The 10,856-nt window shown below is 39.0% G+C and overlaps 2 protein-coding genes across 2 annotated transcripts; one reads left to right on the top strand and one right to left on the bottom strand.

Annotated features, from left to right (window-relative positions):
- The first annotated feature begins 4,052 nt into the window (after window positions 1-4,052).
- LOC124171388 lies at window positions 4,053-6,868 on the top strand. Its single transcript, XM_046550558.1, has 3 exons — window positions 4,053-4,334; window positions 6,096-6,258; window positions 6,383-6,868. Exons 1-3 carry the CDS (start codon window positions 4,199-4,201, stop codon window positions 6,861-6,863), a joined length of 780 nt encoding a protein of 259 aa, XP_046406514.1. The 5' UTR covers window positions 4,053-4,198; the 3' UTR covers window positions 6,864-6,868.
- A 430-nt stretch (window positions 6,869-7,298) lies between these two features.
- On the bottom strand, window positions 7,299-10,466 carry LOC124170988 (protein ALP1-like). The gene is made up of 3 exons (XM_046550097.1): window positions 10,089-10,466; window positions 9,651-10,000; window positions 7,299-9,547 (listed from the first exon to the last, which is right to left on the bottom strand). The coding sequence occupies exons 1-3, from the start codon at window positions 10,406-10,408 to the stop codon at window positions 8,949-8,951; spliced, it is 1,269 nt and encodes a 422-aa protein (XP_046406053.1). The 5' UTR covers window positions 10,409-10,466; the 3' UTR covers window positions 7,299-8,948.
- Between the last annotated feature and the right edge of the window lie 390 nt (window positions 10,467-10,856).

Genomic DNA, 10,856 nt, shown 5'->3' with positions numbered 1-10,856 from the left:
CTAATAGGAATGAAATAATACAAGTTTTCAATTCGTGGTGGAGCGATATTTTTCCTCCTCTTTCTGTACTGACACAAAATTCTTCACTAAATATCTAAAGCCATCAATTAATTGCAAAGCGAGCTACGAAACCACCGAGGTTATACAATTGTAATTAAGTACAATAACACAATTAGTAAAAACTGATGGAACTATGCCTCCACGGCAACATGGCATGATATTATTTCGGTATTATGTGAAAAACATGAACCATTGATTTCCCGCGAAGATAAAAAATAAAAATTTCCGTAAATAAATATCGGATGCTTTGCCAAATCCTCTTTAAAAACAAGAGAAAGGGCATGCATGGAATAGTAAACAAAGCCGCCATTGCAGATACTGCAGTATTTCCGCTATCTATTTGCACCGCTAATTTATTCTTAGCGAATAACACATATTTTCAACTAAAAAACGAGGTCACTGAGATCTAAAACCACGAAAAAATTACCAAATTAACGATAACAGAGCCATAAAACTAACATCGGTAACCCACCGCATTTTGAGTACTTACCACTGCTTTGAAAAAACTTATTTTCAGCTCAGCATTCCTTCCTGGTTTTCCTGTATCTTGTAGAATTATTAGACACATATCAAAAGCGCGATGCACGATCCATCTTCAAATTTAATAGCTTTTCAGCAATATAACACATCTTCCAAGTGATGAGCTTCGCTGGTTCACCATTGAAATGAATGTAACAGCAACGCGATACTGGGCGCGCGACAGGCTCGCAGTGCCACTCTGTAACGAACTAAAAAAATTGAATAACGTGGGAGGATTTTGGGGCCAGCCAACTAGCGGCGTAACAGCCGAGTTGGAGGGGGCTGTACACGACACACACTGCAGTGAGGTTTGGAGCCGCAGATTCCAAACTTGGCATTCGTGAAGAATTTTCACTGATCACAGCGAGGGACGTGGCAAAGGATCACTCTCTCCAGGGGGGTGCATAAAGTTCTGAGCCCTCTCCCTGATGGGAGGAAAATATAGAAAAATTACAGTGCAAGAGTCTGAATTATTTAAATTAATCATGCGCGATGAAATAGCCGCAGCGTACAAGGATGATCTGTCATTTATGCTATTGTATGTATTCCTAACCATATTTTTCTAAGATAGAATGGCTTAAAACTAAAACAAGGAGGGAATGCATGCTTGCCTCCTTTTTATTTAAACTTTTCAATGGTAAAAAGCCTGAACATATCATGAATTTTTTTCCGACTAAAGTGTTGCGACTCGAATGTCACCAAATTTTACTCGGTTAGCTGTACCACAGTTAATCCGGAATCAGTGGAACCAGGAACGATAAATTATGAGAGATGTTTCGCCGAATGTTTTTGAAATTTCAAATTCTCTGGGTATAGAGGCTGGTGATGAAGGACGTATAACAGAATAATTATGTAGGTGTTAAAAGATTAGCGTTACACAGATGTTAAACGAATTAGGGTGGGAGCCGCTAGAAACTCTAAGGCCGTGCGCCAGGATTTGATTGCTTAACCATGCGTAATAGATATCTTTAAGAGCGAGACGGAGAACATTTTATTAGAACCTCACTGAATTTATAGGTCCGATAGGAGCGACAAATTAACCCATTACAACCCAATGTTGCTCCTAAGTAGCATGTAACATGTGTACATTTTCAGCTTTATTCAGGAAAGATTTAAACTATGTGCTCTTTTGCGCTGTGAATTTTAATGGCGACATATGTAGCTGCCGCAATAATAATAAATAATTATAAAATTTTCACATTTTTAATATCAGAAGTCTTGAAGTACAATTTCTCCCAGAATCAGCCCTGGGTTATGAAGGGTTGAGAGAGATATTTTGCCTAAGGGATAGGTATGGATATTTGTTTATCTCCCAATCAATAAAGGACTTTAATAAATGCTAGGTGCAACTTCGTTATAGCATTCCGTTTAATTTTGTCAACGGTTGGTGTCCTAGTACTTACGGGGTAATATAGATGCAGATGTATTTGAATACGTGCCTTAATACTTGTGTTATTATAATTAATCATGTCAGGATTTACGCCGTGAAAGCTCTTGTGTTACAAAGCGAGTATTGTTGCACACAGTGAAGAATCAAGTGTGGACAGGTGTGCAAAAGGTTGTTTTTTTTTGTACTTAAATGTGTTTATTAATAGCATGGCATATGCTTTCGCCTTTTTTTGTTTTATTTCGAAGGGCATTCAGTCGGCCAGTATACGTGAGCTTAAGCGGTTCATTAGTATCTATTACGGTACATAACATCTATATAACGGTATATCCCTTCTTTTATTGAATCTCCTTCGGTAACGCAGCTTAACACTTTATAACCCAATTTTGCTTCTAAGTAACATCAAAAATGTTTAAACTTTCAGCTCTATTTAGGAGATATCTAGACTAAATAGTATTTTGTACTGTAAACTCTAACGACTAAATATTCAGCTGGCAGGGTAATTATCATTGAGTGTAAAATTTTCAAGTTTTCCAAATGAAAAATCTTGAAATTTGATTTCTCCCAGAAACAGCTCTCGGTTAGAAAGGGTTAAATATGTTACTCTTCACTCACACGTACGTTATGATGTTCATGCTACGTTTGGGCGTTGCGTTGGTTTGATTGTCATGATTTGCATTGAAACTATAAGCTCGCTTTTATATTTGCAAGAATTTCCATGAGAACAAATTCCCCTGGACCGGGAATCGAACCACGGACGTTTGGATTTCCGGGTCACTGCGCAGACCACTACGCTATCCAGGTTCTTTAATTCTCGTGGAAATCATACCGAGGCTCATGGTACCAGCTGTTACGCATACCGCTTTGCGCAGCTTTAGCGCAGATTTGAGGCTCTCAACCGGTTGTGGCTTCTTGGAAGTCCTTTCTCCCTCGCGTTTCCATCCTTGGTGGACCGCGAGGGCCTAACACCGTGGTTCGGTTCCCGGTCCAGGGGAATTTATTCTAATGGCAATCGTTGTATATTTCTCTGCCATTCACTCGCTTTTATATTGCTTGTGTAATTTGTGTGTATTTAAGGAATAACTTCCTCGTTACCGCCAGACGTAGCTATAAAGTTTGCCTGTGACGACTTGTATAAACAAAACAAAGACGTTTCTACCCGCAATGTTTTAGTGCTACACTTCGCGCAGTTAATGCTCAAAATAGGAATTCATCGTAGTTTAAGGTAAGTTTACCTGTTATATTTTAATAATCATTCCGGCTTGAGCACCTTCTTGCATGTATTCCTTTTCTTCAACGCAGGCCTTATCAGTGTTAAACCATAGCTTTGTTATGATTTTATTGCTGCCACAAGGTTGCCATAATGTTATTTGCTTGTAATGACATTTAATGGCGTCGCTATTGTACTGCTTATGTGTTAAGGCTGGGACACAATCAACGCTAACGTGAGACGCGAGCCGTTAACGGGAGTCGGTAAAAAGATGGCGGAAGGGAAAGCTTATGGAAGGGACACAACCACCGTTTACGGGGAGTACGTAAACGCGAGAGATGGGCAACTTTCATCTCTTCCCGTGTCCCGTACACGGAAAGCCAATCAGAAGAGCCGGAGGAACCCGAAAATGGGAGCCACCTGTTGGCAGAGAAAGGTATCTACGGCATCACACAGCGATACAGCATTTTTGGCGCCCATTGCTGAATATACCAGTTGTTGTTGTCGTGCAACGTGAGCTGAAGAGGATTCATTTAAGGTAAGCCATTAATTAATTTAATTTACATGCATACTATCGTCCCCCTCTCGGCAATTATTTACTGAAGAAAATATTAATTCTTTCGAGATGCTATCTTCCCATGGTGATGTGCCAAACACTCTTAAATTCATCGGCTAAACACATAATTTTAACGCATATCTGGTAGTACTGACGTACGCTAAGTTTTCATTGTTTTCAGCCCGTAATTAACAGTTTTTACGTTCGAAAATCAAAATTCCTTTCGTTGAGTTTTTTTTTAGTACATCATTTTGAGTTCCTGTTTGGCTATTTACAAAATGACGCGTTGATAATGTACTTTTAATGTAATAGCACTTGGATGCTGTTTAATACAACTTTTCTTCACAGCTACTTCCTAATGTGTTTTGCGAGTTTCATGTGAAGTGAGGTTGAAATTTAGTGTATTTATGGATAAAATGGAATTAATGTATCGAAATTTTGCACTACATCCATTTTTATATTTCAGATGGAGAATGACGAGTTACTAATTGATCTGGTAAAAAACTACCCGGTGTTGTATGACCGGAGCAGAAAGGAATTCCGGGACACTTCCCTGAAAGACAGGGTGTGGGCTTCCATAGGTGAAGTCTTGAAAGCAAGTGGTAAGTTAATTTTTGTTTTACTTCTTGGCAGTTTTTCATTTCACTGGAGGATTTTTACCATTGGAGTCAATGGTCGATTCGCTATCTTTCTTGTAAACAAAAAAACGGATCATTGGTCCTTTTGGGTCGTATAGTTGTTACACGTCCTAGATTTCTCAAATAGCTGTAATACAGATATATTGAATTGGTAACAATTATCAGCAAAACTTAAATACTTATACATGCTTTGTGTCATAAATGTGTTAGTAGCATAAATAACTTGAAGCAAATATACCCTAGAATGCATATATGTTTTTTTATCATCACCATGCTCTTTAAGAAGTTAAGAAATGGGCTCAATAGCAAGTGTAAGACTAACAAACATTTACAAGTGGGTGTTGATTATATAGCTTATGACGTAGGAAATGACTATCCTTCTCTGACAGTTGTGGTGAGAATGTAGTGACTACATTCTCACCACAACTAAACATTTGAAGAGAGATCTCATCATTAAATGTTGTCATCAACTGCATCAGGCATGCAAATATGTAGGTTATATTTAGCAAGACTGTGTGATCATCTTCATCCTTCCAGCATATTAGCTATCTCATACCCCAATGTGTGACTTTTGTCCCTCCCTTGTCATGAAAATTTCCAAGTCTTTTTGACTTTTTTTCGTCCTGAACTTGTATTAATGTGATCTAGTGCAATAAGATTTCGTCGAGTGCTCATCGCATGGTATACAAGCATGAAAATCCTGAAAAAACCTGCTTTACTAGGTACCTCTGAATGTGTGAATTCTTTTGGTAGATAAATAAAAATAATCAAGTCTGTTGCATGTCAGAGTACTTATTGAGATAGTTGAGCAGGATTTCAGCATATCTCTCAATGTGATCAAACATCATTGCTGTAGTCAGGAGATGATGTTTTGTTTGGAAATAGAGTGCAACCGACGGATTAAATTTGAATATCTTGAAAACAAACTACTGCTATTAAATAATTATACTCCTTTAAGCACTAAGAATTATAAAATCTCCATCTCTGTCCAACAACTAAAACAAAATTCATGGGTCTGATCATTGAAGACTGGAACTTGGTCTTTATATGTCAACAATCTATCTGTAAAATTATATGTGGTCCTGTATGGACTAAGGTTTTTAAGAAACTTTCTATCCCATGGGGTACTTATGACCTTGTTTAATTTTAACTTCCTGAGTATAGTCAATTATGCCATATATTCTGGGGATCAGCAGTTACTTTCCTAAGCCAAGAGTTTCTCCGGCAGAAGAGGGCATTAAGAGCAATCATGGGTAAATGAAGAAGATAAGATGCATGTTGACCACTGTTTGTTGAGCTGGAACTTCTCATAGTACCATGCCTATACATATTTTTATTGTGTATGTTAACACAGCTCAACCTCCATAGGCTCAGGACAAATCAGGAGATATTCATCAGATATTCATGATAACTTAACCAAGTCACATTAATATGTGCACGTGACCCTATTATGATGCTATGTACATTTTGGAAATATATATTTTGGTTGCCTAACTTCAATGGCATGTTCTGTATCCATGTTTTGTGGCACTCTGTAACATGATCTTCTGGATAAAAAATATGATAATTATATTAACCACAATGCAAGGCATTTTCGACCAATTTTACTAGATCTTAAATATTCTAGAGGGGTTTGATGTTCATTAATTTACTGGAAACTAAATACTCTTCATGTTCTCTTTCCTGGTCCTTTTAATCTAATCAAATCATGCATATCTCTTACAGGTCAGGATTGCTCTTCACGTTGGGGGACCCTTCGTGATCGCTTTGTCCGCGAGTTAAAGGCGGATTCTAGTGGATTACCCTCTGGCTCTGGTGCAATGCCAAGAAGGGGATGGCCACTTAAGGAGGCAATGATGTGGTTGCAGCCATTTATCAGGGCTCGGAAGTGAGTGGGATTTAGTAATCTATGACAAATGCCTGTTGTTACTGTATTATAATGAATTATGACAAATCATGAATCACATAGCGATATGAGAGCATTATCTATGTCATTTGCTTCAACTTTGCAGGACCTTTGGCAACTGCAGGGACCCTATTAACTCCCCTCTGCTCACTCTTTCTGATTCCCCAGAACTACCACCTTCTCCTAAACCCTCTTTACCTCTTTCTTCACCCACTTCATTCGAGCTTACAGAATCTTCTAGTCCCTCATCTGCTTCCTTAACCATCCCTGTCTCCGCACCATCACCTGATACTATTTCAATTGGCTCCCCTTCCCCTGAACATACACCTCAGTCTTTTTCTCCCTCCCCCGATACCTTTAGTTTGAGGAAAAGGAAGCAGGGAGCTGACCTGGAGACTGCACTTGTCAGCAGCCTCTCAGGATTTTCTAAGTACCTCTCCGAGAAGAAGGCGAAAAAGGATGAGGAAGACGAGAATGACTTGTTTTGCCGTAGCCTTTTGAGCAATTTAAGAAGGCTTTCGAGCAAGCAGCAGAATCAGGCTAAAAGAAAACTTCTGGAAGTTATGTATTCATTTGAAGACCAATAAATCAATGCTCAGCAAACGAATGAAGAAGCCTGATTGCCTTTGATATTTATCCTTCACAATTCTTAACCAGTTTTCCATTTCTCTCAGTGTATTTCTGCCACTTATTTTCTGTAGGAGCTACTAATAGCTTGTGGTCTGCGCTCTGCAAATTATCAACCATAAAATGTAGAAGTCTTCCCAATTTTGCTTTATGGCATCATTTGTGGATGTCAGTAGCATGGTACAAGCATCTGTGTGTCCCCATACAACTTTGCAGCTAACTCTAGCACCCTAAACCTAAAGTACTAATCATCTGACAATTGAATGAAGAAGATTACCAGCATTTTGAGGTAACAGAATGAGTAAAGAATGTATTTGCTATTTTGAGGACTAAGAGTAGAGTCAAAGTTTTCTATACAATAATTGTCCCCTCAATAATGAATAACTATAAGCAGATCTGGTAGACAGGCATGTATTAAACATAAAATGAAAATCATACAAGGAAATGTTATTAATGAACTGCCTCACAACAGGCAACATAGTCAAATAAATGTAGGGGATAGTGGGCCACAGTGAGAAAACATTCACATTATTATTTTCAAATGGATACAATGTACCTTGCTGTGTTAACATTCATCTATAAAATGAAACGAAAAGCAATGCTACACTAGAAAAATTAACCACTGCCTCATAATAGTCAACATAGTAAAATAAATGCAGGGGATAGTGGGCCACAGTGAGTAAACATTCACATTATTATTTTCAAATGGATACAATGTACCTTGCTGTGTTAACATTCATCTATAAAATGAAACGAAAAGCAATGCTACACTAGAAAAATTAACCACTGCCTCATAATAGTCAACATAGTAAAATAAATGCAGGGGATAGTGGGCCACAGTGAGAAAACATTCACATTATTATTTTCAAATGGATACAATGTACCTTGCTGTGTCAACATTCATCTATAAAATGAAACGAAAAGCAATGCTACACTAGAAAAATTAACCACTGCCTCATAATAGTCAACATAGTAAAATAAATGCAGGGGATAGTGGGCCACAGTGAGTAAACATTCACATTATTATTTTCAAATGGATACAATGTACCTTGCTGTGTTAACATTCATCTATAAAATGAAACGAAAAGCAATGCTACACTAGAAAAATTAACCACTGCCTCATAATAGTGAACATAGTAAAATAAATGCAGGGGATAGTGGGCCACAGTGAGAAAACATTCACATTATTATTTTCAAATGGATACAATGTACCTTGCTGTGTCAACATTCATCTATAAAATGAAACGAAAAGCAATGCTACACTAGAAAAATTAACCACTGCCTCATAATAGTCAACATAGTAAAATAAATGCAGGGGATAGTGGGCCACAGTGAGTAAACATTCACATTATTATTTTCAAATGGATACAATGTACCTTGCTGTGTTAACATTCATCTATAAAATGAAACGAAAAGCAATGCTACACTAGAAAAATTAACCACTGCCTCATAATAGTCAACATAGTAAAATAAATGCAGGGGATAGTGGGCCACAGTGAGAAAACATTCACATTATTATTTTCAAATGGATACAATGTACCTTGCTGTGTCAACATTCATCTATAAAATGAAACGAAAAGCAATGCTACACTAGAAAAATTAACCACTGCCTCATAATAGTCAACATAGTAAAATAAATGCAGGGGATAGTGGGCCACAGTGAGAAAACATTCACATTATTATTTTCAAATGGATACAATGTACCTTGCTGTGTTACCATTGATCTATAAAATGAAACGAAAAGCAATGCTACACTAGAAAAATTAACCACTGCCTCATAATAGTGAACATAGTAAAATAAATGCAGGGGATATTGGGCTACAATGAGACAACATTCACATTATTATTTTCCAGTTGATACAATGTACCTTCCTCTGCTACCCTAAATCTAGAACATAAAACGAAAAGCATTGGTAAACTTGAAAAATCTCATTGTGGCCCACTCTACCCTACATTTCTTTGACTATGTTGCCTATTTTGAGGCAGAATAAAATAGAAAGTAACTATGATGTGGGATATGTGGATACATAACATTTTCTACTATATCAGTTTATGCTGGTTACCTTGTGATATTGCCAAGGTACCTCTCCCTCCCTTGTAATGAAATAATTAGCCAGCATGTCCCTGAGTTCATATGCCACCCTGGTGGCTATATTGGCCCCTAATCTCCCAACACCTCTCAATGCTGCCATCTCCAGTCGCCAGTTTCCCTCATTCACCACACCATTATTTTCGGAATCAACATAATTTGGGGGACAATAAAATCTTGAGCCACAAGTTTCACTTTTGATAAAGTTATGAAGGCACACACAAGCTGACACATATGCCTCCACAGTGTCAGGCTGTGCAACCATAACACTTCTAAGAATTCTCCACCTCGAAGCTAAAATGCCAAAGGCATTTTCTATCGTTCTCCTGCCCCGAGAGAGCCTGTAGTTGAAAATTGATTTTTGCAGGCTCAGGCTCCTTCCAGGATATGGCCTCATCAACCACTTCCGTTGAGGAAAGGCAGCATCTCCCACAAGGTAATATGGCATCTCCTGGGCCATACCTGGAATTACCTCAGGAGGAGGGAAAACAATGTCACCTGTTTCCACAGCTCTACCGATAACCCTTGAAAATATTCCTCCATCACTTTGGGAACCTGAAATTAACAAATATATTTCAATACCACTGCGGGTGAATGTTGATGATACGGCAACAGGGTCATCTTTATAACATTTGGTTCGATCTGAGAAATTACTAACCATATGCTCCAATATCAATGAGCGTGAAGTTGTATTCAGCATCACAGGCAGCCATCAACACTATGCTATGCGTTTTTTTATAATTAAAAAATAAACTTCCAGCATTGCTGGGTGCCTGTATGGCAATATGCTTGCCGTCAATAGCACCAACGCAATTGGGGAGGTTCCATTTTGAATGAAAGCCGTCTGCAATGCGTCGCCAGTCTTCCTCCTGAGGTCTCTTCAAATACTTTGGAGAGAGAGCTCTCCAAATGGCTTGGCATGTCTCCTTCAGCACCTTTTGTGCAGTCGACTTAGCCACGTAGTACTCCCACCCCAGTGCACTTGTGCTACCTCCATGTGCCAAGTATCTGTCAATGTTAAAATTAACACGGTATAAATATAAACATCACAATTATAGGTACGAGAAGACTGCCACGTAATAACGCAAATACTTACTTAAGAGTCATCGCCAGTCTCTGACCAACGGAAAGAGCTTTCCTCTGGCTTCTTTTCTTGAGCAACGGAGTCAAGAGTTTCACTAATGTGTCGAATTGCCTTCGACTCATCCTTGTGTATTTAAAAAACTCCTCCTCGTCCATGGTCCGCATAGCCGCGAAAATGTTGGAATATGCCCCTCGTTGCTCCCGATCTTGATTAATCGGCCTAACCCACCACCTCCTGTTGTACCACCGTTTTCTTCTTTTGTACAGCATGTACCCTGATGTCATTAACATGATACCAAGGTACATGGCCGTATCCTCGTCAATTTCGAACATTCTTCAAAAACTCTTCCTACACACAAACGAAAAGACTGAAGACCACAAACAAAACCACTGCGCGGGCGTTAGTCAATTTTCTTTCCGGCCACGGGAACGTCAATTGTGACCGCTCAGTGGCGTTCCCCGTCTCACGTTCTCCCGGTTCCCGTAACCGTTTCACGTTAGCGTTGATTGTGTCCCAGCCTTTACGCTTTAGGAGCTAGCATTGATTTAGTAAGGCAACTCATTCAGGGGCGATGTGGGGTGATTGGGGGCCCTCGGCTAGAGCTCATGATGGGGGCCCTCTCAATGGGAGACCTCTCAACCGGAAAATTTTAGGAATGTGCAATGTGCATGCCCATAGGCGGATATAGGGGGAGGGCACGTGAGAGAGTTTGCCCCCCAGCCCTCCAAACTCACTAACCAAACCAGCATTCACTGAACTACTTAGGATTTCGCGGTCTTT

Source organism: Ischnura elegans, chromosome X (assembly GCF_921293095.1).
Source record: "Ischnura elegans chromosome X, ioIscEleg1.1, whole genome shotgun sequence".
NCBI lineage: Eukaryota > Metazoa > Arthropoda > Insecta > Odonata > Coenagrionidae > Ischnura > Ischnura elegans.
Note: the sequence above shows the minus strand (reverse complement) of the source record. Positions and strands in the feature narration are given on the sequence as shown.